The sequence below is a fragment of the Thamnophis sirtalis genome, unplaced genomic scaffold, assembly GCF_051295495.1.
Source record: "Thamnophis sirtalis isolate CommonGarterSnake01/CBP01778 unplaced genomic scaffold, rThaSir2_p1.2 scaffold_2, whole genome shotgun sequence".
In the NCBI taxonomy this organism is placed as follows: domain Eukaryota; kingdom Metazoa; phylum Chordata; class Lepidosauria; order Squamata; family Natricidae; genus Thamnophis; species Thamnophis sirtalis.
In genome coordinates, this window is record NW_028261382.1 from 23,613,041 (window position 1) to 23,640,491 (window position 27,451).

Sequence of the window (27,451 nt, forward strand, 5' to 3'; positions counted from 1 at the left end):
AGAAAAGAAGCATATTATTCATAAATACTTCACAAAACTATACGCGCACGATAGTATGGAGGAAATCAAAATAAAACATGATTTAAACACAGAAAAGATAATACCAATCTCAAAAGAACAAAGGGAGGCCATAAACAGGCCAATAACCTTGGCCGAAGTGGAATTAGTCCTGAAAAATCAGAAAAATAATAAAACCCCAGGACCAGACGGAATTCCGGTGGAGCTATACAAATATAATAAAATAATATTGGAAGAGCTAGGAGTGGAAATGTTTAACAAAGTTTTAGGAAAAGCCAAGATACCTGAGTCATGGACAGAAGCAATAATATCGCTAATGCCAAAAGAAGAAATCAACCTACAAGAAATTCAAAATTACAGGCCAATTTCATTACTAAACTCTGATTATAAAATATTTGCAGCAATTATGTCAGGAAGAATTAAACAGGTTTTAAATGAACTAATACACCCGGACCAAAATGGATTTTTACCTCACAGACACATTAAAAATAATACAAGAGTCATCCCAGACATAATAGAGTATTACGAGGCGCATCCCCAAAAAACAAATGGTACTGGTTTTCCTTGATGCACAAAAAGCATTTGACAATGTAATCTGGAAATTTATAATAACACTATTGGACAAGATGAAATTTGGAGAAAAATTTATAAAAATGATAGAAGGATTTTATAACAGTCAGACAGCCAAAGTTCTGATGAATGGAGATCTAACAGAGAAGATTGAAATAAAAAAAGGAGTCAGACAGGGATGCCCCCTCTCTCCTTTGCTGTTTATATTAAATTTGGAAATTTTATTAAATGAAATTTAATAAAAGGCTTCTCAAAAATGAAGAATATAAGGCCCAAGCCTATGCCGATGACTTAGTATTTGTTCTAGAGGTTCCATTAGAATCCAGCCTGAAATTAATTCAAACATTAGAAGAATATGGCGAAGTGGCAGGACTAAAGGTCAATAAAGGCAAAACAAAAATGATAACCAAGAACATGACAAAAAAGCAAGAAGAGGAACTGGAAGTAGCCACCAGAATGTAAATAACTAAGAAAGTGAAATACTTGGGGATCTGGGTGTCGGCAAAATGTTCCACAATTAAAGATGATAATTATAATAAATTAGTGATACAAATAAAGATTTAGAAAATTGGGAAAATATTCAGCTATCACTCATGGGACGTATAGCGACAATTAAAATGAATATTTTACAAAGAATCTTATTCTTGTTGCAAGCCGCACCTATTAATCCGGGTAAAAAATTCTTTCAAGAATTAAATAAAATAATCGCTAGGTTCATTTGGCAGGGACGAAAAGCGAGGATTAAACTAAAGTCAATGCAAGACAGCAAGGAGAGGGGAGGTTTAGCATTACCAAATTGGGATTTATATGCATCTGCAGTAACAACATGGGTGAAGGATTGGATAGAGCTAAGAATAAAAGACTTTTGACCTAAGAAGGCCATGATTTGTAAGCAGGCTGGCATACATTCCTTTGGGATGATAAAAATAAAATGCACAAATACTTTCAAAATCATTTAATTAGAAGAGCATTAATGCAAAAATGGCTCAAAATAAAAAAAAATCCACTATGTGAAAATCCCAAATTATCTATCACCGACAGAAAGGACGAACCATCCAAATTTTATAGATTTGAACAAAATGCTAAGATAGAGAGACTTAATTGATAGACAGGGAAATTTAAAAACAACTGAAGAATTGGCAGAACGGAACATGAAACTTGACTGGGTAACTTATCTCCAAATCAAAACTAAATACAATAATGATACTAAATTATATGACATCGAAACAGAACCACACGAATTGGATAAAATTATTCAAAGCTCAGATAGAAAGATGATAGGGAGAATATATAAATTTCTCCTGAAGTATAAAATGGAACAGGAAATTGTGAAAGAACAAATGATAAAATGGGCACAGAACTTTGGCTATAATATTGAATTAGACAAATGGGAAAAATTTGGGGGAACAAAATTAAAAATGACACTATCAGTTGCATACAAGGAAAACCAGTACAAAATGTTTTACAGATGGCACCTCGCACCAACAAGGTTAGCTAAAATCGTAACAAATACCTCCCCAAAATGTTGGAAATGCGAATTAATACACGGAACATATTACACGGACCTGTGAGGCGTGACCCGTCAAAATCGCGGAGGACAAAATCGCGCATTTGACGTCATCACAGCGCGACGAAAAAAATTAAAAATTGAAATAAAAATAAAATTAAAGCAAGCCGATTCACATAAAGGTAAGGGTTAGGGTTAGGGTTAGGTTAAGGGTTAGGGTTAGGTTTAGAGCGTTAGGGTTACCTTTAGCGTTAGGTTAAGGGTTAGCGTTAGGTTTAGCGTTAGGTTAAGGGTTACGTTTAGGGTTAGATTTAGGGTTAGGTTAAGGGTTAGGTTTAGGGTTAGGTTTGGGGGGTTAGGGTAAGGTTTTTGCTTTATTTTTACATTTTTCGATCACAGCGCGATGTTTTCATCGCGCTGTGATGACGTCAAATGCGCGCTTTCGTCGAGCGCGATTTTGTCCTCCGCGATTTTGTGGTGGAACCCTGTGAGGAGGCTAAATTTTTTTGGAAAAGGATCAAAAATTGGCTGGAGGCAATAACAGGGGTTAAAATAGAATGGAAGTTTTTTTATTAGGAATAATGTCTGCGAAATACAAAAAAGAAATCCAGTATTTAATACTACACATAATTATGGCGGCAAGGATTGCCTTTGCCCAGAAATGGAAAAACAAATTAACTCCAAGCAAAGATGAAATAATAAGAAAAGATTGTGCTTAAATTGACAAACTAACTAAAGAAATTCAGGGAAAAGAAGAATCAGAATTCTACCAGATATGAGATAAATGGTATAGGTGGATGGAGGAAAGAAATAAGAATCAATGAAGGAATATAACAAAACTCAAAAATAATAGTTATGAAGAAAATAAGAGGGTTAAGAATGGTGAAATCCAAATGAAATACAATAGAAGGGGAAATAATATAAGGTGAGCGGTATCTATTGATAATTGCTATTGGAAAGAACAGGAAGCTCCTGTTCGTATTGTATTGTGTAAATGTGGTGTACGTCTTGTGTGTGTGTATTTTACGTTTGTTAATTTAAAAAAAAATTGGAAAAAAATACATGTAAGACCTGACCTAGTGGAAATCATGTATTTTCACTCATCAGTTGCCAATTGCTAACCAAACTCTTGTTCTCACTCTCTGATGACCAACCTTCAATGACAAAGAAGCATTTGTGATACATCTAAGCAATTGTAAACCTGCTCTAAAGAGCTTTGTTTGTTGAAGGACCTTCAGCTGGACTAAGGACCAATGATGGCTCCATAAAGAAATTGTACCAATGATATTCCTAAAATGGTGTTCTGGTATCACCACCATCACACCCCATGTGGAAAAATGTCGGCTACCTAACGAGTTTCTGCTTGTATGTAATTGGCCTGCCATGGCCCAGAAAGCACCATGCCACTCCAAGAATTCAAAAGATGTTATCCTGTTCTTTTATGTCCATCAATGAGACATTTGTGCAAGTTAGACATGTTTGCAAAGACCATTATTATCTTTCTCTTTTGGTGGTTCGTTTGTATGCGTTCCTTTTGCAGAGCTGCGCAAATATCCTGCCAAGGCGAGCAACTAACATTTGCACCAGACACCACAGGATTCTGAGTAGTAGGTTAGGAACAAAATGAGAGTTTTCAAGAGCTGATAGATTAAGTGTCATATTCTTTTCAAAGGCACTTCCTTCACCTGTACATTCTGGTGCTCCTTCAGAAATGGTTTATTGCTCACTTCGTCTAAGATATTAGGTTGAGTCCATTTGGGTAGCATACTGGGCACCTGAAAAGAATGTTGAAGTTCATCTTCAGTAAGGAAATATTTCAGAAATAGTAATTACTTCATCTGCACAAGTCCCCCATTCCTTACAGTCACATTAAGCAACTGCAGACTGGACAGAGATGACAGGTTTGACCACAGATACTGATAAAGAGAGCTGATCACATTGAGAAAGGCCACAATAATTGGTGATGTCAAAAATATAATATCTTCCCCAGAGGGCAGATCTTCCTCCAAACCACCTCCAAGGGGCAGAAATTAGAGGCGTACATTGGACATCACCTAGAATCCTTACCTTCAATAGTTGCTGCCCTTTCTTCATTACTTCGTAACCTGCTTAAAAACAAAGATTCTGTTTAGATATTCCGTCCAAGCTCAGGGAGAATGTGAAGAAAAACAAACTTATTCTTTAAAAGCTACTAGTCTGCATCTTCATTAATGTTTTATATCCAACAATACAGAACATCAATTCCAAAGATGATTTAGAATAGCCGCCTCAAGCTGACACCCTTTCGGATTCAATGGATTACAAACCCACTAATCACATGAGCTCGATATGTTGAGGGTAAAGCCTGAAGGGAAATTGATAAAAACTCTAACAACACCTGGCAAACAAGAAAAGAACATAGCTGGTTTATTTAAAGAGCTTATGTGCCTCTTACATCAACAAAGCCTCTGAGGCTCAGGAGGAACAGGAGTAATACTAGACATAAACAATGTACAAATGAAAAAGAAGTTAATTAGTGGTTCATCTCAAAAGTATCAGAAGAGTCTGGCTTACAATGAGTCTAAGAAGACATTCTGCCTTGAGGAACTCACTAATCAAAGACAACTGGAACCTCCTATAAATTTTTCAAGATTCCGTACCTAGCCTCTAAACTTTGCATTAAAACCATACCAGTTAATTCCTGCTTCCTTGAAGGTGCCCTATGAGCAGCTTACAAACCCTGTTTTCATAAATAAACCACCAGCTTGCTTGCTTTATTTATTGATTGATTATATTTGTGTAGCTGCCCATCTTAAAGTCTCGGCGGCTCAGAGTAACAATAAAATGATAGAACCATAAAACGCAGAATCATTAAGTAAACAATTACAAAGTTTCATGGCAGAAAGGAAGAAAATAGCTCTGTCAACTGTCCAACTAACAAACCCAATAAAAGCAGGCATTTTCAGGAACTTTAAAATCCCAAAAGCAAAACTTTATTGAGTACATCATTTCAGCACTGAAGAAAGCAAAACCAACTCTAAATTTTCCTGCACAACTCTGCATAGTTAAAAATGAGTTTCATCCCCTCCTCCCATGGAACAGGTCACCTTGTCCAGTTAGGAATCAGCCTTTTGTTCCACATCTTGGCCAACACCTGAAGAAGTGTCCTTGGCTCTCACAGCTGAAGACTGTGACCTCTGCATTCCATCTAACCCTTCCCTCCCCCCAGTTCTTTGGCAGAATGAAAAGCAATAATAGTCACAGGAAGCTTAAGTGTTTTTCAATCTTGACAAGCTCCATATCAATTAACACCCACCCCCCACCCCCAAATTACAAGAGTCACCAAGTTTTGTCATCTAGGGGAAAAAACAGTTTTGGTGGCTTTTGGGATCTTAGGGCAAAGGCACTTCCAAAGAAGGAGGGCAACGACTAAAAAAAAACCCTTCTGAGCCTCTGACAATGAACAAAAGGATCAAATTCCACCAGATCTTATCAGATGGGCAGAAACAACGAGGAGATGGCAGTATCATGAGTGAGGAAGAAATTTCCCCTGACAATATAAAAGAAAGCTGATGTACCTTTGCTGGATTCTTCAAAGGCAGCCTTAATCAGAGACAGGATTTCAGCATTGTCCCCAATTCGTGCATAATAAAAACCATCATGCCCTAGCGCATCAACCAGAGAAACATCGGCCCCATTTTTGAGCAAAACCTCTACAGCATCCTTACAGCCATATTCACAGCCCAACATCAAAGCGGTCCTGCAGGAGAAAGGAGAAAGCATGCAAATATAGTTCATGCCGGTTGCCAAGTCCCTGAATTTTGAACATGGGACCATGAGGTTGCTATGATAGTCCTAAGAGTGAGGATCACCTGTAAATCACTTTTTTCAGTGCCCTTGTAGCTTTGAGTGGTTGCTAAACAAACAGAACTGGAACAAACAGAATTATGAAAAAACTATGAAAGAAAAATTCAATATTGTAATGGGGGGGGGGGAGTGCTCCAGAGGCAGATGCCCCTCTGATACCCTTTGGGCTTAGTTCCCTGTAGGCGGGGTGGGGGGGTGGAGGAATGCCTGGCACCTGGGGTCCTCAAGTGCCGCTGCTGCTTCTCCTCCCTTCCCCACTTGGGGAGCCGGAGGAGCCTGAAAGGAAAAAGGGAAAGGCAGCAACTGTGGGAGTTGGGAGCTCAGCCTGGTCAACCCAAATCCAAAGGCTCCCAACACGCGCATCATTAATGTATTATTTATTTATTAAGAAAATCTATGTGGCTGCTCAAGGTGACTTACAGAAGGGACTTATAGAAACACAGAAATTCTGTTTCTCCTGCCCCACAGGGCCAAGGAACAAGCCAGATCTTGACCGTCTGCTAATAGGTCAAGGCAGAAGCTTCCAGCAAGAAGACACTCCTCCTGGGTCCTGTAAGGTGGTCCTGATTCATGGAAGGATTGTGTGGGACATTCAGATATGCTTCTGGGCATGTGGTCCCACAAATGCCCTACTTATATGACATACAGGGCTTTAGAGGTGTAACTAGCACCTTGGACTGTTCTCAGAAGCCCACTGACAGCCAGTGCAGGTCACATAATACAGATGCCACATGGCTATTACAAAAGATACCCAAAACTATCCACCTCATTGCATTTTGAACCAATTATAGCTTCCACACAGTCTTCAAGGGCAGTCCACAAAGTGTTGAATAACCCACAAGGAAGTGAATGAGACATTAATGGCTAAGAACATCCCAGAAACAGGCAGAAGTGGCACATATTATGGAGTACACAAAGACTGCTCTGCCAAAGCTGCCAGCTTGCTCTTCTAGTAGGAGCTGTAAATCCAGGAGAACCTCCAAATTGGATACCAAATTCAAGGAAGGCAAGTCAAGATCTTTCTGAGTCAAGTATAAATATTTCCAGTTACAGAATCCACGGGGTCCAAAACTCACAATTTCTTGGTCTCAGTAGGGTTTTACTACAGAGAAACTAACTCTAATGTCTTCCAGAAGCATATAGGTAGATTATCTGCAGATGACTTGCAGGAAGATATCTTACCGATTTTGCTTATCTCTTGCATTAAGTTCAGCACCTCTATCCAGCAGAAACTGGCATATAGTTGGACGGCACATCTGAGTGGCCAGCACAAGTGGTGTCCTTCCATCCTGGCAAAAGAACAAGAAACTTGAACTTCTGGGAAAGAAATGGCAGGCAGCATCATGAAAAGGAGAGCTAATGCCTGTGCAGAATGAAGTACTGATAAGTAGACCTGTTCTTCGAGAATTCCTCCGCAGACAAGTGGTGGACTTGAGATCACCCACAAGTGCTCCAGAAAGCTCACAAAGAGAATGCAGGACAGCCATCTTCAGTGTGTTTAGAGCGCCAGGAGAAAAGTGAAAGCCATCTTGCTCGAAGCACAATTGGTGCCTTTGAAACGTCATTAAGTTCCCACTTCCTTCAGAAACTGTTTGCTAACTGTTTTTCAGCTATGATTTTCCTTCAATCTTTAATGAAAAAAGTTTTAACTGCAAGTTTAAGAACTTTTTTAAAAAGACTTTTGGGAACAAACAGCAAAAGCAAGCTTCAATTTTAGAAAGTTGCAAATGGATTTAGGGTCCATATAAATTTGAAATAAGATTTTATTCATTATAAAACAATCCTTCCCATGAGAAAATGTTTTTGTTTTGAATTTCTTTAAAAATAAGATATACAAGTAACAAATCAAGAAAGTGATTTAAATTTTCTTATATTGGATTTACAAAATAAGCTTGTTAACATTTTGAAGAATTTTGTGAGCAGGGACAAAGAAAAAATGAAAAGAAATCAAGTTTAGCAACATTATTTGAAAGCACTAAAGATTAAGACTGTTAGAAGTAAAAGGAAGAAATATAATTTGGTTTATTTGATCAAAGTTAAATAGGCAAGTTGTTATCTCCAATAATCCTTAATGGACTTTTGCTGACATCAGGACTAAAATGAGGTTTTATGGATTTGTTTAGACAAAAGAAGGAATACAGGAAGAAAAGATCATTTGTTGTATTTAAGCTACTAAATTTGTAGATAATGCAGGAGTCTCTTTTTCATTTACTTCATTCTTTATTATATTCTTATTTCTTTCTGTTCTATTTTTTTTTTCTTTTCCACACGTCCTAATATTTTCCTTTTTTTTCTTTTGGCTTGTATTTGTTTTTATTGATGTACAGTGGTACCTTGGTACTCAACTGCTTTGAAACTCATCAAATTTGGTACTTGATGCATGTTGACATGAAAATCCTGTCCCAGTACTCATTGTTCGTTTGGTACTCAATGCACAAACTTGTTAATGTCGGCTGCCTTATGACTCACTAAATTATTCCTTATAGGAAAAAAATGTTTGGTACTCATTGCACCTCCAAGAACCATATAAGGATGAGTACCACTGTAATTGTACTGTTTAATAAAATTTTATTTACTAAGAAAGAAAAAGCACCAGGAACTTGGCCATTCCTGAAAGAAGATTCTGAAAGAACTTACAGCATCTTTGGCATTCACCAAGGCTCCATGGTCACATAGCAACTGTATGCTGGATGTACAGTCCGACATTGCTTTGGGAAGCAAAACAACAGATATTACTGGTGGAAAATTCAAGGTTTAACTGCTGGTAGGTTATTTATTGGCTGCAGGATCCATGGAACAAGTCTCTGGACTGTTTTAATAATACCTACTAATATCTAATAGTCAATTTCTCAATCAGAATGCACCTGTTTCAAAGTACTGAGGTAATTAAAAAAAGTTCCTTAACAATTATCATCCATCTTTTGGTGAAACACAAGCAGCATCTGCATTAATCATTGGCTTTTCCATGTTGTTAGTAGCTCTGCTAGTTTTCTCATTAAATTAGGAATCCTGGTTGCATATACAGCCTGTCCCTTACCCGCATCATGAAGAGCAGTCCGTCCTTGCAGATCCACATTTTCTGTTGAGCAGTTGTACTGTAGAAGAGCCAAGAGTATCTTATTACCATTGTGTTGAGATTCAATACCTTCAATATTTACCATTACAGTTTAATAATAACAAAATCTAAACCTGGCGACACGTCAAGCGGCATTTCAAATACATTTTCATTCAAAAATGTTACATGCATGGATCAGGAACACTCATTTAAGATGTCATTATGTAACATCCTACCTACAAAATCAGTCCATGAACTCCACATGGATCTGTAAGGCTTCCTTTCCAGGTGTTTTCCCACCTGCCCCATGGAGAGATTTGCTACACACAAAACCTGCATTGACCTCCACTGACCTCCTCAAAGAAAAAGGACCCTGCATATGCAGAGAAATCACCTCTATCATGCAAAGTTATTCAGCTTCTGGTTAATTATTTTACATTTTTTTGAAATCCCTCTGGACCTTTGATAACTACTATATATAGCTAATAAAGATCCTAAATTTTCCCCATGCAAAGAAATAAAATTCCCTATCATGCTTTCTTTTCGACATAACATTTAACAATTTGTCAACTATTTAATACCTGCAACAGTTTTTGCAGACAAAGTGCATGTCCATATTTTGCTGCTAAATGTAGAGCAGTCCTTCCTGAAGAGAAGAATTAACAAATAAATTCTGAACATAACCAGAATATATATGCTACATACATAAGCAAAGAAATTCCTATTCCCCCTCCCCAAACACCCAGAGATTTATACATATATAGTTAACCCTGTGTAACTCCAATTGCAGGTTAAATTGATTGCTGTATTTTAACTGCATTATATACCTCAAGGAAAAGAGAGAAAACTGGGTTTTTTAAAATTAATTTAAATTGATTTGTAGTGCAGAATAAATACTACCACACCCCTGTTTTGGTGGGTTTTTTTGGGGGGGGGGGTCAATAAGATACTATAGTTCAAAGCAACAAAACAAGCACCATAGAACCCAACAGGCTTACACACAATACATTAGTTGGCCTTTCAAAGCTGTTTAAGTAACAACATGCAATTGTTCTTTTTAAACAAGGAAATCATACCTGCTATATCAGTGGCAACTATGTCAACTCCATGAACAAGAAGAGCATTCAGACAATCAAGGTTACCCTTTGAGGCTACAACATGGAATCTGATTGAAACAAAAGGGGGGGAATTAATGTCTTGATCACCTGCACAATTTCATTCTGTACAAGTAAATCCTACCGAGTCCAAGATAATTTGCTCCCAGTTCTAGAGCTGAAATTATTCCAATATGTGAGTTGGAAGAAATAAACATTATATAAGAAAAATATCCAAATAAATAACGTTCCAGTAGCTGCTGGACTTTAGAACATGACCTTCCTGAGCTCCAGCTAAAGTAGAATGAAATCCTGCACTTTTTATAACCCATTAATATATGCAACAACATGCCTGTAAAGCTTATGGTGTTGTTAGGATTGAATGATCGACCCCAATAGATTAAGGAGGGGAATCTTACTGAAGTGCGCAATCCCAACCAGGAAGTGGCCCTGTGAGATGCTGCCAGGGGGCAAAAGGTGTGCCAGACTCCTCACATAGACCAAGAATCCCCCCAGAGCAGTGTGGGCACATTTTACTACCTTTCCTACCTTGTTTAGTTTTGAATAGCTGCCATGGCCCTTGAGCCCCCTAAGGCTTGATATTGCCAAGAGAGGCTACCCTGAAGTCCATTCCACTAGCTCTGTTCCTAGGCTCACTTGCCACAAAGGATTCAAGAAACCTTATACAGAATATTCCAAGCAATCATCATTCTCACCCTTTTCAACCTGAGAGAGAAAGTCATTATGTGGAGTCATTTACAGCTGATATTCTTTGGATGTTAGAAGATTTGGAAATTACCAACATCTTTCCTTTTTAGTGAGTGCCTCAGGGAAGGGCCTGCAGGGCTGGCACAGGTCGTCTGGTTTAGGTTTAGGTTTATTGAATTTATATGCTGCCCTTCTCCCTTCTCTCCCTATATGCTGTACTAATGTTGTACGCCAGGGCAGTGTACAACGTTAAAAAAACACATATTACAAAAGTTAAAAAGAATTAAATAGAATATCCCAAACAAACCCAATTCGGATTAACAATAACATTTTTTAAAAAATTCAATTAAAATTAACAATGATCAATAATTTATTTCGTTTTGTTCAGGCCAGGCTGGCTTGCTGGAAAAGCCAACTTTTTAGGGCGCGTCGGAAGGTCCGCCTGGAAATCCTGGGGGAGGGCGGAGGAGGGAGAACAGGTGGGAGAAAAATCTGGAGGGACTTGCAAACTTCTTGCTGACTTCCCCATTGTCTTTGGCTGTGGAGAGTCAGCAGGGAAGGTTGAAATGTTTGAAATGTTTATTTCATTTGTATGCTGCCCTATCCCGAGAGACTCAGGGCGGCTAACATGCAATGGGGGAAGGGGAATACAAACAAAAGACAAAACAGGCAAGTTAAAACAGAGCAACAGTCACAACAGTTTAAGTGGGGCCAGGAACTCATCAGCCCCAGGCCTGCCGGAACAGCCAGGTCTTAGTGGCTTTACGGAAAGCCGGAAGGGTGGTGAGGGTCCGGATCTCCACGGGGAGATCGTTCCAGAGGGCCAGAGCAGCCACAGAGAAGGCCCTCCCCCAAGGGGTCGACAGTCGACATTGGCTAGTGGATGGTATTCGGAGGAGGCCTAATCTGTGGGGTCTAATTGGTCGTAGGGAGGTGATTGGCAGGAGGCGGTCTCTCAAGTACCCAGGTCCAATACCATGCAGGGCTTTAAAAGTAACGACTAGCACCTTGAAGCGCGTCCGGAGACCAACAGGCAGCCAGTGCAGCTCGCGGAGGATAGGTGTGATGTGGGTGTACCGAGGTGCAACAACAATCGCTCGCGCGGCTGCAGTCTGGACAAGCTGAAGTCTCCGAATGCTCTTCAAGGGCAGCCCCATGTAGAGCATGTTACAGTAGTCCAGCCTTGAGGTCACAAGGGTGTGAGTGACTGTTCTAAGGGCCTCCCGGTTCAGGTAGGGTCGCAATTGGTGTACCAGTCGAACCTGGGCAAATGCCTCCCTGGTCACAGCCGACAAATGATGTTCTAAAGACAGCTGTGGGTCCAGGAGGACTCCCAAATTGCGAACCCTGTCTGAGGGGTGTATAATTTCACCCCCCAGCCTGAGAGATGGAGTACAAGGCCAATCTTTGGGAGGGAACAGTAATAGCCACTCGGTCTTGTCAGGATTGAGTGCAAGCTTGTTCATCCCCATCCAGATCCTGACAGCCTCCAGGCACTGACACATCACTTCAACCGCTTCACTGAGTTGGCACGGGGCGGACAGATACAACTGTGTATTGTCCGCATATTGGTGGTATTTTATCCCGTGCCGTCAAATGATCTCACCCAGTGGCTTCATGTAGATATTAAACAGGAGGGGGGACAGGACCGAATCCTGCGGCACCCCATAGTTAAGGGGCCTAGGGGTCGATCTCTGCCCTCCGACCAACAACGACTGCGACCTGTCCGAGAGGTAGGAGGAGAACCACCAAAGAACGGTGCCTCACACCCCCACCTCCTGCAACCGTCGCAGAAGGATACCATGGTTGATGGTATCGAAAGCCGCTGAGAGGTCAAGGCGCACTAGGATGGAGGCATGGCCCCCATCCCTAGCTCTCCAGAGATCGATCAGCGCGGCCAAAGCAGTTTCCGTGCTGTAGCCAGGCCTGAAACCGGACTGAAAGGAATCCAGATAATCGGTTTCATCCAAGGACTGCCGGAGCTGAAAGGCCACCACTTTCTCAACAACCTTCCCAACAAAGGGGAGGTTGGAAACTGGACGATAGTTACTCAAGATGGCTGGATCCAAAGACGGCTTCTTCAGGAGGGGTCTCACCACCGCTGCCTTTAGGAGGGGCGGGAAGGATCCCTCCCGGAGAGAGGTGCTAACTATCGTCTGGATCCAGCCACGTGTCACCTCCCTGCTGTTCGCGACCAGCCAGGAGGGACACGGGTCCAGTATACAAGTGGAGGCGCTCACAGCTCCCATGGCCTTGTCCACTTCCTCAGGCGTGACAAGAAACTCAGTCCATAAATTTCGCTCAAGACCTTCCCCCGATACCTCGGCTGGCTCTGAGCAATTGGAGTCCACGTCTGTCCGAATCCGAGTGACTTTATCTGCTAGAAACTGAACAAACTCCTCAGCTCTACCTTGTAAAGGGTCATCCGGATCCCTCCCTTTCAAGAGGGAGCGGGTTATTCTAAGCAAGGCGGCTGGGCGCGATTCAGCGGATGCAATAAGAGCGGCAAAATAAGCACATTTCAACACCCGTATTGCCACGAGATAGGCTCTGATAGAGGGTCTCATCAGTGCTCGGTCTGACTCAGACTTACTGGCCCTCCAGCGGCGCTCTAGGCGTCTCTTTTGGCGCTTCATCTCCCGGAGTTCCTCGGTGAACCAAGGAGCTCTCCTGGATCCGCTACCTCGGAGAGGCCGTAAAGGCGCAATCCGGTTTAGAGCCCTCACCGCTGCTGAGTTCCAAGCAGCAACCAAGGTCTCCACCGGACTGTGGACGAGAGCGTCAGGTATAACACCAAGCGCCGTCTGAAAACTGATAGGGTCCATCAGGCGCCTGGGGTGGAACCACCTAATCGGTTCCTCCTCCCTACAGTGGGGGATTGGCCTCCGAAAGTCAAGCCTCAGTAGGAAGTGATCTGACCATGACAGGGGCAAGATCTCAGTACCCGTCAAATCCAGATCACGTCTCCACTGCTCCGAGAGAAATACGAGGTCAAGCGCGTGACCCGCTGAGTGAGTCGGGCCCTGGATTACTTGGGTCAAGTCCATGGCTGTCATGGAAGCCATGAACTCCTGCGCTCCATCAGCGTGATCACCTAGCGAAGGCAGATTGAAATCCCCCAATATCATAAGCCTGGGGAACTCAACTGCCAGCTTGGCTACTGACTCGAGGAGCGAGGGGAGGGTTGTTGCAACGCTGTTGGGAGGCAGGTACGTTAGCAACAGGCCCACTTGACCCGCAAGGTCCAACTTCACCAGCAAGGGCTCACACCCGACAAGCTCCGGAGCAGGGATCCTACAAGGAACTAAAGGCCCTTGGATAATGATAGCCACTCCCCCACCCCTTCTCTGGGGTCGCGGCTGATGAAGCACCTGAAAACCCTCTGGGCACATTTCAGTGAGGGGGACTCCTCCCTCCGGGCCCAGCCAGGTTTCAGTAATACATGCCAGGTCTGCCCCCTCATCCAAAATTAGGTCCCGGACGAGGGGAGCCTTGTGAACCACAGACCTGGCATTTAGCAACAGCAGCCTGAGACCAGGGCCCTGACTACTCAAGCCATCTGGCCTTGGAGTGGAACTAATAGGGCCGGAAGGCGGGATCGCTGTGATGTAGCGGACCCTCCTTCCCCGGTAATGGCTTGCAAAGGTTACTGTGGCTCCTATGACGTCGTAATCATGAGCTAGGCGCCCAGATCAGGATCATGCATTTGTGGGGGTGCTGCAACAGCTGGAATCTCACAGCCGGTCATACATTCCTGTTTTCAGGTCTGCCATGGTTGAACAAATGAACACAAACTGAGGATTATCTGAGGACTACATTTCACTCATTTCCTGCTTCATTACAACATGAAATTCTTTTCATGCACAATATCATGTCAGGTATCCTTCACTGCATAACTTATACATCTGAGTTTTTTTCAGAGAACTTTTCATATTGTGAAATAGTTTAGCTTAAATAAAAGAACATTTGAATTTCCAGATGTTGCTTGAAGGAAAAGGTTTAAGGCTAATCAATTTTGTCAGCATGTAATAGAATGTTTGCAAAAATGGTTCCTCCATTGCTTGTCTAAATATTTCTAAATTTCAGAATTTCAAATAAGGCTGTTTATTCCAAAACACAACACAAGTTATAAATATGGAATTCTTTTCCCAGGATAAAAGCCCTAATGTCTATTTTGTTTAAAAAAAATAAATTACATTTTTTGTAAGGGTTAAGGAGGTTTCCTAAGAAATAAATACTAAATCAAATCTACTGTGTTTTTCAGAGTATAAGACACACCTTTTTCCCCCCCAAAAAGAGGGTGAAAATCTGGGTGCATCTTATACACTGAATACAGCATTTTTGGCCAACCGAAACCCCATCCCCTTTGCGAAAATGGCCATGCAGAATGTTTAGGAGGCTCGCAAAGTGCTCCTGGGGGCTGGAGAGGGCAAAAATGAGCAAAAAACAGGCCATTTTTGCTCGATTTTGCCCCCCTCCCAGCCCCCAGAAGCACTTCTTCAAGCCTCCCAAAGCTCTGAATGCGCTTTTTTGCAAAAAAAACAGGCCATTTTTTGCTTGTTTTTGCCCCCCCCCCCCAGCCCCCCAGAGCACTTTACAGGTCTCCCAAAGCTCTGCATGCCCCTTTTGTTTTGTTTTTGCAAAAAAACGAGGTGTGAAGAGGGTTTGGGAAGCCTGCAGAGTGCAAAACTTTTTTAAAAAACAAATTACCTCTTCAAAATCATGGAGCATCTTATACTCTGAAAAATATGGTATATTAAGGAACAATATCCCTCTGGAAAATCTAGTTTAGATGAAGAGTGGCCCATGCAAGTTTCCCCCAAAATTGCACAGAGGTGGGGGGGGGATAGTTGCTATCAAACTTATCCTTCTACTTACGCAGATCTCCCTTCCAGATCCAGTTTTGTAGGGTTCACCCCTTTTTTAGCAAGGACAGACAAGATCTTCTCCAAATCACCTCTTTCAGCTGCTTTCATCAAACGATCATCATATTTGTTCCAATCTGCAGACAACTGTTTGAAAAATGCAGAAAAAATATAATAAACATCAGTATTGGAAAATCTAGCAAGAATTCCAGAAAATATTTGTTCTAAGCAAGTAGTGAGCGTCTCCAATAAAAATCAATGAGCTAAAAGAATTGTTTCTCATCCGGCACATTGCTAAAAGGCGAAACAACCTGACTTGTTTCGCAGGCAAACGCCCTGGAGGAAGTATTACTCTGGTCTAAAAATACAAGAAATAAATGTACTCAATTACATTTTTAGCAGCCACCTTAAACTGATTTATTATTTTAGTTTATTAGTATTATTTCTTTTAGTACTATTTAGTATTATTTATAACTTCTTTTCCTCAGGCAAAATGGGTGAAAAAAGAGATTTAACTGACTCTGATAAGTCAAAAGTTGTAAAAAGTCTTTCAGGGGGATGCAGCACTCTTGTTAAGATATTGGAGTGGGATCACAGAACCATCCAATGTTTTGTTGCCACAAGAAATGTGTTGAGAAAAAGACGCAAATTAACTGCCAAAGATTTGAGAAGAATCAAATGTGAGATTGCCAGGATACCCATCCTCCTCCAGGGCTGTCATCTTCCAGAACTGCAACCCACCTGGAGTGCTCAGAGGTACAAGGTGTTGAGTGCTCAGAGACATGGCCAAGGTGAGGAAGGCTGAAACCTAACCACCACTGAACAAGACACACAGGTTGAAACGGCAAGACTGGGCCAAGACATAGCTGAATATTTTCCAACGGTTTTAGGGACTGATGAGATGAGAGTGACTCTTGACGGACCAGATGGAAGGGCCTGTGGCTGGATCAGTGATGGGCACAGAGCTACTCAAGACGCCAGCAAGGTGGAGGTGGGGGACTGGTATGGGCTGGTATTATTGAAGGTGAGCTAGCTGGACCTTTTCGGGTTGAAGATGGACTCAAAATCAACTCCCAAACCTACTGCCAGTTTTTAGAAGACACTTTCTTCAAGCTGTGGAACAGGAAAAGTCTCCATCTTTCAAGAAGACCATGATTTTTATGCAGGGCAATGCTCCATTGCGGGCATCAAGGTACTCCACTGTGTGACTATCCAGTAAAGGCCTTAAAGGTGACAGAATAATGACCTGACCTAAACCCTATTGAGAACTTGAGGGCTCTTCTTAAATGGGAGATTTATGGTGAAGGAAAACAGTACCTCTCTCTGAATGGTGTCTGGGAGGCTGTGGTTGCTGCTGCACAAAAAGTTGATTGTCAACAGATCAACATTTTGAAATGTCAGAAATGTTTATTTGTACATTTTGAAGTGTTTGTTTATTGTTCACTTTAACAGATGCAAATAAACAAGTGAGATGGGTAATTTTTCATTTTGCATTTATTTGCATAATAATTCTGCACACTAATAGTTGCCTCACAATTGTAGACACATAGATATTCTCCTAAAACAGCCAAAACCTCACTTTTACTTTCTTCACTATTCAGGTTTGTGGTTTATTAACATTTTGGATTGAGCAAGATCACTGCAGTTATTCAATAATGAAATTAATCCTTCAAAATAGAACTTGCCTAATAATTGTGCACACAGTGTATTATTTGGTTTTTAATCAGTCTTTTCCCCCCTCAAAATATTCTCATCCTCCCCAGCTCTGATGAAAGAGTAATATCTGTGTGTGAAACCACAGCTTCTCACATGATAGTAACAGCACCTGAACTGCAATTCAAACTAATATTGTTCATGAGATTCCTCCTGTTCTCCAGACTCCTTGGAAATTAAACCTCAAGGAAAAAATAACCATCTGAATAGCAGAGAATCTGTCTCATCTAGTAGATGATACAGAAACAAAAGGCATAAGCACCATAGTCTCCATTCAATGTGTCTGTTTTCTTCAGCCAATACTGCGGAAAGCACTACATAAAAAGAAAAGCTGAAGAGGACAGGAGCTGCCAGAGGAGGAATAGAGTAAGTGACGTTTTTTGAAGCAAGTGCGTTCACATCCATGCATCAAAGAAGTATTGTCCAATTTGCACTGCAGCCACCATTTACAAACTATTCTTCTGGTTTCCTCATATGTAACAGAACTTTCTTTGTGAAGAAGAACCTCCTTTGTGGGAGGAGAGAGCAATTAAAATGAGATGTACACAATTATACATGCATCTTTCCCATCTCCACAATCCAATTTAAAAACAAACACCTGCATTTGTTGTCTAAATGGCTTAAACAAAATAGGACGAGGCCATCATCTGTCTGTGTGCCAAGTGCCTTTAGACTCAGGCAAGAGCCTGCTCAATTTCCTCTGCTCAAAATCCATGAGCAAAATTGATGCAGGCATTTTAGTTCATGATCCCACAACTATTGGTGGCCTTTATTGGACATGGGTGGCCTGGGGTCACTCCATCTCCCGGCCCTCTTGCTCTCTAAACCTTCTCCTTCTAGCACTTTTCAAAGGGTCTCCCGCTTGCCAAACAGACTTCATAACCCCATTCAGATCCATTTGTATCCTTTCCAAGCCAAATCAAATCAAATCAAATGGTCCTCATTGGGCGAGGGGTTGGACTAGATGACCTACAAGATCCCTTCCAACTCTGTTAATCTGTTATCTGAAATAACCCTTTCAAAACCAAATCAGATACTGCAAGAGCATCACAAACATGAGACTGGAAGTCTTGCGCAATTCCTCAAAGCACTAAGGAAATGATGGAAAACACAGCACTAACGAGCCTCCCCAAAATGTCCAGCAGATTGTCTTCCATTCCTTTCAAACTGCAGCCAGATTCTTAAACCAAACATTCAAATAAACCAAGCATCTACAGGAGCAAGGTAGGGACATTTTGAATCTAAGAAAGATGTTATTTCAGCCACTTTCCTCTTAGCATTATCTACATATTCCAGATTTAAACACATATATTAGCTTCTTCCAAAAACATGTCTTGGAGTTCCAATCCTAGGGCAATAAATGCTTCCTTTAGTTAACTTTGCAACAGTTCATAAGTGTTCCAAAATGATCTAAGTTTTTCTGTAAATTGCAATTATGTCAAAAGTAACATTAAAAAAATATTCTGTTGGGCTTGTAACAGTAACTGTTTATAGTTAGAATACATTTAAAAATTACACATTCTACAAATACTTGGAAGCACATGTCTGTAAAATCAATTTTTTTCTACACTAAATAGCTTATTATGAAAATTTATCCAGAATCTTTCATGTAAAAGTAGTTGTAAATTAAGCAATAATTGAAAAAAATTATAAACAAATATTTACAACGGTGTAAGTCAACCAAAATTAAAAAGGGATAAGGTTTATTGGAACAAATTTAAGATTGCATGCCAAAAATTGCTTGGTTTATTATCAAATACATGGTACCTACTATGTTTTTAAGAGCACATGAAAACCAGCAACTCATCCTAGAATTCCAAATCCTTGAATCCAAGCGCAAACAATGCAGCCGCTACAGAACCCAAGAGCCCGCCTGAGTCCAAGGAGGAGACACGATGTCATCTGGGACTCTGCTGCCCTGCTGTGAGCATCTTGGCCCTGCTTTCCTTAGCTTGGATCCTCAGCCAGGCTCTCTTCATCCCCAGCTCCTTCTTCAGACCTCATGACTGAAAGGACTCCAGAACTTTGCCAAGCCCAACAGTCTCTCCAGCATGTCCTGCCTGCCCTGGGAAGGAACCTACGCGGAGGCTCTGGCTGTATTTTGCAGTGGCACCAAGTATTACTGCAGCAATTCTGACATAGTAAGTATTACCTAGGTCCAAAATATCCTGTAAACAATATGCAGACAGTCTCACATGGGTCCAGAGCTATTTTCTGATTCTCTTGGTACTTGATAGCAGGGCGATAGGGAAAAAAGGGCTAATAATACATTCAGTGCATGCTCAACCAGTGAGTAATGTGTCAACTAGTAAGGCAAGAATGCATATGTTGCTACCGCCACAAGTAGGCGACATTCTCCAAAAACAGGGGATGCTGTGTCAGTCCTTTGAGCGGCTTTGAACAAGAGCAGCTCCAAGGGAAGCCACTGGCTTTCAAGATACTAGCCAGATGGACTGGCACAGCACGGCCTTCAGGTACACGTAGCCCTTACAACCGTCCGTTTAGTGACCAAATTGCAACAGCTCTGAAAAAAGTGAATGATGACTAACACAAAGGTGTCAAATTCAATTTCACTGAGGGCTGCATCAGAGCTATGTCTTGACTTTGGCGGGCCGGGTGTGACCAGGTGAGTGTGGCCAGCTTGACATCACTCGTGTTGGGGGCACCTGTGGTGGTCCGAGGGTTTTGCCTGTGAAAACAGGCTCCCAAGCTTCATTTTTGGCTGCAACTGCCTCCTGCAACCTTCTGCCAGCGAAAACGGAGCTTGGGAGGCTGCCCACAACCCTCCAGAGTATCTTTTCACTGGCAGAAGCACCACGGGCTGGTCCTTCACTGTTTCCAGGTCGGCCCCACGGGCCTTGCGTTTGACACCTCTAGTCTAACAGAAGGAATCTACAAATCTATTTTGGAAAAAACTTCTCAGAAGTTAACTTAGAAAATGCTTTTGCCTTTTAAAAAATAAAAAGAAGTTTCCATTCAGAAAGAAAGGTTCAGCTAAACTTTGTTGGTTTTCTATAGGCTTGTTGAAAAGGCTTGTGAAAATACTCAATGAAAAATATGCACTCTCTCTCTCCTCTCTCTCATAATGGTGAACATCCACCTAATAGATGTGCCATCTATATGAAATGGCTTGTAACTCAATTAGCATGGAATATTTCAAGAAGTGCTTTGCTAAAATTGAAATATATAATGTCCACACAATCCCCACAATTTACTTAGGAAATTAGCAGTCAAAAATGAATAACGTTAATCTGAGATTTGTTACTCGTAAATGTTTACTGATTATTGGAATGACTGCATTATTTATAGGATCAAATAGCTTTATTATCTGTAGGTGCTTATGTCAGACTGATTGGTCTCTCCTCTTTTCTGTCTTTAAAAAAAAGTTCTTGTCAGATCAGCTGTCACTTGTTCTCTAGGATTTTTCAGGGATCTGCAGATAGATGATCTCTGATTGTCCTCTGATCAGCCAGTGGCAGCTGTATTGATAGCTGAAGAGGGCTATATCTTACAAAATAGGGCACTGATGGCGAACCTATTCAACATCGACTGCCGAAAAGGTCGTGTAGAAATGGTGCATGCACTCATTAGGTCCGCACTCTGGAAAAGCCGAGCTTCTGGGTTCTAGCCTGCATTCACGCTCGACAATCATCTAGCCAGCATGCATGCGCATACTGGTTTTTGGCACTGCCATGCGCGTGAAGGGACCGCATTCCGGAAAAGTTGAACTTCCGGGTTCTGGCATGCACGCGCACCCAACTATCAGCTGGCTGGCGGGCATGTGCGCACTGATTTTCGTCACTGTCCCTCACGCGAAGGACAGCTGATCATCACCGGTGCATGTGGCCCAGAAACTCGGAAGACAAACAGGCAAAGCTGCATGTGCCGGGCAACATGGATTCGTGTGCCACTTTTGGCACGTGTGCCATAGTTCACCATCACAGAAATAGGATGTACTATTACTTTTCTTGGAATGAAAATAGCTATTTGTGGTCAAAATTTAATACACAGATTCGGAGATCTGCAGAATGAAAAAATGGACTCAATGAAGAGCTTGAGAATGAGAAAACTCCAGACTTTATCCATGATCTTATTACTGAGGGCACCCTGCTTCTCACTTTCTGCATTTGGAACGGTTCTGTGCTCTTTGCTTTTCTTCAGAAGTTTAAGAGCATCCTATCCTACTTCCTCTCATCTTTTTACCTTTCTGTCAGCTTCTGCTTTGCTGCTGCTTCAGCTGCCATGAAACGGGAAGGGGGGGGCGTGTATGTGGGAGGGTTTTAATTGATGTGCTGGAGGACTGCTGGAGGAATGTTCTAGGATGTACCAGTCGTTGGGGGTTGCGCATGCGTACGTGTTTCCCGCCTGCATCAACGGCCTTCACATTCCATCTTGGCCTGTCTTTTTGAAGTTATCTCACACCTGACATTTGAAGGACTTATGATTGGACTGGAGCTTTGATCCTAAGGGGGGGGAACGGGCTTTGCTATATATCAATTGCTTTCGCGCCATATTATTCAGATTTTGCTTCACTACTGCTCGCTTACCATTTATAATTAGTAAAAGTACTTTGGATTTCCAACCCATGGAGTCTCTTGGTCTTCTTTCCTAATTATGGAATGGAGTGGGGCGTGACAAGAAGCAAAATCTGAAAATATCCCTTTCCAGGAGATTTACGTCTACCGAGAAGGGAAATAATGTCTTCTCCGACCAGAGAGGAGGAAGGCGCCGTTGGAGGGACGGATTCCAGTGAACTGGGACCTCCCGACCTTTCTTTACACCAGCCCAGCCCGTCTGACCGACCTCTGCACGAAGATTTATTTCAACTGCAAATTTCCAGTCAGCCTGAGCCTTCCCCCCTACCCCGTTGGTCAACTTCAGTGGGGCAAAGAGAAATAGAGACAAGCTGGAATGCTGGACTCACCCAAAGACCACCTCAACAAACTTCGCTGGAGCCAGGTGCCGTGAGAAAACCTCAGGCGGGTGAGTTCCCTGAATATTGGAGCCAAAGGGGCGATGAAGGAGAATGGAGAAGTTATCAGCACCAGGGCCCCGGGAGAAAACCCCAGCGGAGTGAATTACCTGATTATTGGGGTCAAACATTTTTGGAGGAGAGAAGGGGGGAGGAGGAAAGAGACTGGAGAAGTTGGCAACGTCACCCACGCCAGGATTCTCCCCCACCCCCCCCCCCCTCGGCCCGTGTCACCCCCTGCGGCTAGAGGTTTTGCTGACCAAAGGGGACCTCCCCCCCAGGCTCCCCCCCGAAGACATCGGATGGCTAAAATCCCTCCCTTGCCTGTGCGTTTTAATGGTACTTCAACCAGCCTTCCCTCCTTTCTTATGCAAGTGTTTAACTACATGGAGATTTATGGCCGGGACTTTGAATCTGACACTTTAAGGGTCAGAATGGTTCTTTTATCTTTGGATGGTGAAGCGGCTACGTGGTCAACTGCTTTGCATATGTCTGGTTCTCCCCTCTTGGGGAATTTCAACCGTTTTATGGCGGCTTTCCGTCAACGTTTTGATGACCCGTTAACTGAGAAGCGGAACAAATTAAAGTTTTTAACCTTCGACCAAGACGATAGACCTGTCGCCCAATACATCCAAGAATTTCAATGTCTGTCTCAGTACATGAGAGGCTGGGGGGAGGATGCGCTTCTGGACAGATTTGCTGAAGGCTTAAACGCTGACATTTATCAACAATGTGTCAATCGTAACCTGCCGAGACGTTTAATCACTTGGTTTGAGCATGCTGCTGACGCTGAGCTTGACTTAATTCGTCTGCGTTATGCCACAGAAGAAAGAAGGAAGCGGAAAGAAAGGGCTGCCAAGTCCCTCCCCCCTCCTACTACTCAATCGCTTTCCAAACGACGAGGCGACGCGAGAGGGCCCCCTTCTGGCTCCTCCAGACCTTTAACATGTTTTCGCTGTGGCAAGCTTGGGCACACCGCCCCCGACTGTCGGGCGGCATTGCCCCTCTCAGCCCAACCCCCTCCCAGACGTGAGGGGAAACCTGCAAGAGGCTCTGAAAAGAAAAAGAAGGAAACGGCTTTCGCTGGAGAAACCAACCCCCCTCCTCTTGCCCAGCCATTGAAGGATGACGCGGATGCTAACTCCTCTTCTTCTGATGACTCTGATGACGACACTTCACCTCACTGGGTGAGTTCAAACAAGGGGCCCCTTCTACTCCCTATTGAATTAAAAGTTCCTCCTGAGGGAACACCTGCCACCCTCCTAGCGTTACTGGATTCCGGCTGTTCCCGGTCCATGATCAACCCAGCAATGGTTGAGAAATTAGGCCTCAAATTGCGCACTTTGAAAACCCCAATTGTGTTTTGCCAGATAGACGGATCGGTTGCGGGGGGGGGGGCGCCCATTTTTTTACTGAGCCTTTGGAAATGAAAATGGGTACCCACACTGAATTAATCTCTTTTGTGGTCGCACCTGGCATGGACAGACCACTTATTTTGGGCATCCCGTGGCTCCGGAAATGGAACCCTCACATAAATTGGCGGACAGGCCGCTTGCGTATTCGCTCCAAAGTGCCTCCAGTGGGGGAGGGCTCTCCAAACCAACCTGACGTCACTAACGTTCCTGAAGTAGCCGCTAGGGGGCAGGAGAGGATTGCAGGAGAGGAGAAAATTCCGAAAGAATATTTGGATCTTAAGGAAGTCTTCAGCGAGCAATCTTCGGACATTCTGCCCCCCCCACAGGCCTACTGATTGCTCCATTGACATTTTGCCCGGGGTCAAACTCCCAAAACCCCGCATTTACTCCATGTCACCCAGGGAAATGGAGGAGATGCGTTCTTTCATTGACAAAAATTTGAAACGTGGTTTCATTGAACCGGCCCGACCCAAGGTGGCGGCCCCTGTGCTGTTTCGTGAAAAGAAAGATGGGTCTCTTCGTTTATGTTGTGACTTTCGCAACCTTAACGCCATCTGTACTCAGAACCTCTACCCACTCCCCTTGATGAAGGACTTGTTGGCGCAACTGGGGAAGGGCCGCATCTTCACTAAATTGGACCTGCGAGAAGCTTACTATAGAGTACGCATTAAGGAAGGGGACGAATGGAAGACCGCATTCAACTGCCCTCTTGGTTGTTTCCAGTTCCGGGTTATGCCTTTTGGCCTACAGGGGGCGCCTGCTGTATTCATGCAATTTATTAATGAGATCCTGCACGATCATCTCTATAAGGGCGTTATCGTATATCTGGACGATATCCTCATTTATACCCGCTCTTACGACCACCACGTCAATCTGGTGCGCACTGTTTTGAAAAAACTCCGTGCTGCCAACCTGTATGCCAAATTGTCTAAGTGTGAGTTTCACCAAACTACTATTGACTATCTGGGCTACCGTATCTCCCCTGATGGCGTTGAAATGGACCCTGACAAAGTGAAAGCGGTCACTGAATGGGACGCTCCCAAAACTCGTAAACAATTGCAAAAAATTTTGGGTTTCGCTAATTTCTACCGCCAATTTATTCCCTCTTTTGCCGACATTGCTCTCCCTATTACTAATTTGCTCAAAACTAAAGGCGAACCGAAGCCTAAACCCAATAAGCCTTTGGACTGGACCATGGAATGCCAGGCGGCATTCGAAAAGCTTAAACGCCTTTTTGCCGCTGAACCAGTTCTTAAACATCCTGATCTCAACCAGCCGTTCGTGGTCCAGGCTGATGCCAGTGATGTCGCCGTTGGGGCAGTTCTGCTACAAGCCAATGACCAAGGTAACTTGCAACCTTGCGCGTACACCTCACGTAAACTCACTGACACGGAACGACGCTGGGCGGTCTGGGAGAAAGAGGCTTTTGCAGTCCGTTGGGCCCTCGCTACTTGGCGCCATTTCCTTGAAGGCTCTAAACACCCATTTGAAGTGTGGACTGACCACAAGAATTTGGAAGCGTTGCGCACACCTCGCCGTCTCTCCCCAAAGCAGATGCGTTGGGCCCAATATTTTAACCGTTTCAATTTCACTCTAAAGTATATCCCGGGCGGAAAGAACTTCATGGCCGATGCTTTGTCCCGGTTACCTCAGTATAATTGTTCCAAACTGAGTATCGTCCAACCGCTCTTGGCAGCTCCGGTGCTCACACGTCAACAGGCCAAGGCTCAAAAGGACGTGCCTCACGATCTGCTTTCTGACCTTAAAGCGGCTCTTCCTCAAGACGACTGGTTCCTGAACCATCGGGACGAGTGCACCATGAGGGACGATCTACCGTGGATTGGTGCTAAATTATACATCCCCGCGTCCCTACGTCTTGTGGTCCTTCGTCGCGCTCATGACTCCAGGATGGCGGGTCATTTTGGATTCGTAAAAACTTTACACCTCGTGAAGAGACAATTCTGGTGGCCCTCTTTAAAAAAGGACATTGAACTTTATGTATCCAGTTGCCCGGTTTGCGCTACCGCCAAAAAGCCGCCGGGGAAGCCTCACGGACTTCTGCAGTCCGTCGCCCGCCCGGTGGCCCCGTGGAAGGAGATTTCTATGGACTTTATTGTGGAGCTTCCCGAGAGCCAAGGGCACACCGTCATCTGGGTGGTTACTGATTTGTTCTCCAAGCAAGTTCATTTCGTGCCTTGCCACAAGATTCCTTCCGCCAAGGCGTTGGCTAAACTATTCCTTTCCCACATATACCGCTTGCATGGGGTTCCCGACCGTATTATCTCCGATCGTGGGGTCCAATTCACATCTAAATTTTGGAAAGAGTTCCTCACACGTATTGGCTCCGCCCAGGGCCTTAGCTCCGCCTACCATCCTCAGACTAATGGCGGCTGTGAACGTACTAATTCCGTCCTTGAACAATATTTACGTTGTTTCATCAATTATCAACAGGACGATTGGGTGGACTTGTTACCACATGCCGAAGTGGCCTATAACAATTCGGTTCACTCCAGCACGGGTTTCACCCCTTTCCGGGTCGTTTACGGCCAGGATTTTGTTCCTATTCCCGAACTGCCTACGGCCCAGCCTCAGGTTCCTTCCGTTGCAGACTGGAGTGAACGTCTCAGTCGCCTTTGGCCCCTCACTCTTTCCACCTTGGACGCTGCCCATAAGGCTCATAAGAAGCAGGCTGATAAGAAACGCTCTCAGCCTTATGAGTACCACGTTGGGGATTTAGTGTATTTGTCCACGAAGTTCTTGCATACTACACATAAGTCTAGGAAATTGGGTCCCAAGTATGTTGGCCCTTTCCCAATTGTGAAAGTTATCAATCCTGTTTCTGTTCGTTTGCAATTGCCCAAACATCTCAACCGGATCCATCCGGTGTTCCATATCAACCTCATCAAACCGGTTCGGGTGTCCGACCTACGGCCCGCAGATGACCCTCCACCTGCTCCGTTGCTTATTGATGGGGAACGTCATTTTGAAGTCCGGGACATTCTGGATTCCCGCAGACACCGTAATCGCATCCAATACCTTGTGGCTTGGAAACATTTTCCCCCCTCCCACACGGAATGGGTTGATAAGTCCCACGTTCGTGCCCCCCGCTTACTCCAGAAATTTTATGCTGCTTATCCCGACAAGCCTTGACTTTTCTCCTTTCCCTCTCTTGTTTGTTTGTTGTTTGTCTGTTTTGTTTGTTTTTTCTTCCAGGCCTGACAGCCTTTTTTCCGGGGGACGGCCGGATGTCAGCTTCTGCTTTGCTGCTGCTTCAGCTGCCATGAAACGGGAAGGGGGGGCGTGTATGTGGGAGGGTTTTAATTGATGTGCTGGAGGACTGCTGGAGGAATGTTCTAGGATGTACCAGTCGTTGGGGGTTGCGCATGCGTACGTGTTTCCCGCCTGCATCAACGGCCTTCACATTCCATCTTGGCCTGTCTTTTTGAAGTTATCTCACACCTGACATTTGAAGGACTTATGATTGGACTGGAGCTTTGATCCTAAGGGGGGGGAACGGGCTTTGCTATATATCAATTGCTTTCGCGCCATATTATTCAGATTTTGCTTCACTACTGCTCGCTTACCATTTATAATTAGTAAAAGTACTTTGGATTTCCAACCCATGGAGTCTCTTGGTCTTCTTTCCTAATTATGGAATGGAGTGGGGCGTGACACTTTCCTTTCAGTA

The 27,451-nt window shown here is 43.4% G+C and overlaps 1 protein-coding gene across 4 annotated transcripts in view; it reads right to left on the bottom strand.

Annotated features, from left to right (window-relative positions):
* The window catches only part of UACA (uveal autoantigen with coiled-coil domains and ankyrin repeats), a 58,348-nt gene that overhangs the window by 24,200 nt on the left and 6,697 nt on the right, over positions 1–27,451 (bottom strand). For 2 of the 4 annotated variants that reach the window (XM_087704432.1, XM_087704431.1), the window contains exons 2-10: positions 15,677–15,810; positions 10,073–10,161; positions 9,578–9,642; positions 8,979–9,036; positions 8,579–8,649; positions 7,124–7,230; positions 5,653–5,834; positions 4,163–4,203; positions 3,781–3,870 (exon numbers count right to left, since the gene is read on the bottom strand). In XM_087704432.1, coding sequence (XP_087560558.1) covers positions 3,781–3,870; positions 4,163–4,203; positions 5,653–5,834; positions 7,124–7,230; positions 8,579–8,649; positions 8,979–9,036; positions 9,578–9,642; positions 10,073–10,161; positions 15,677–15,810 — 837 coding nt within the window. Of the gene's footprint in view, positions 1–3,780; positions 3,871–4,162; positions 4,204–5,652; positions 5,835–7,123; positions 7,231–8,578; positions 8,650–8,978; positions 9,037–9,577; positions 9,643–10,072; positions 10,162–15,676; positions 15,811–19,147; positions 19,441–27,451 lie in introns of those variants that run through there. The other 2 variants (XM_087704433.1, XM_014074176.2) reach the window with 2 other exon arrangements.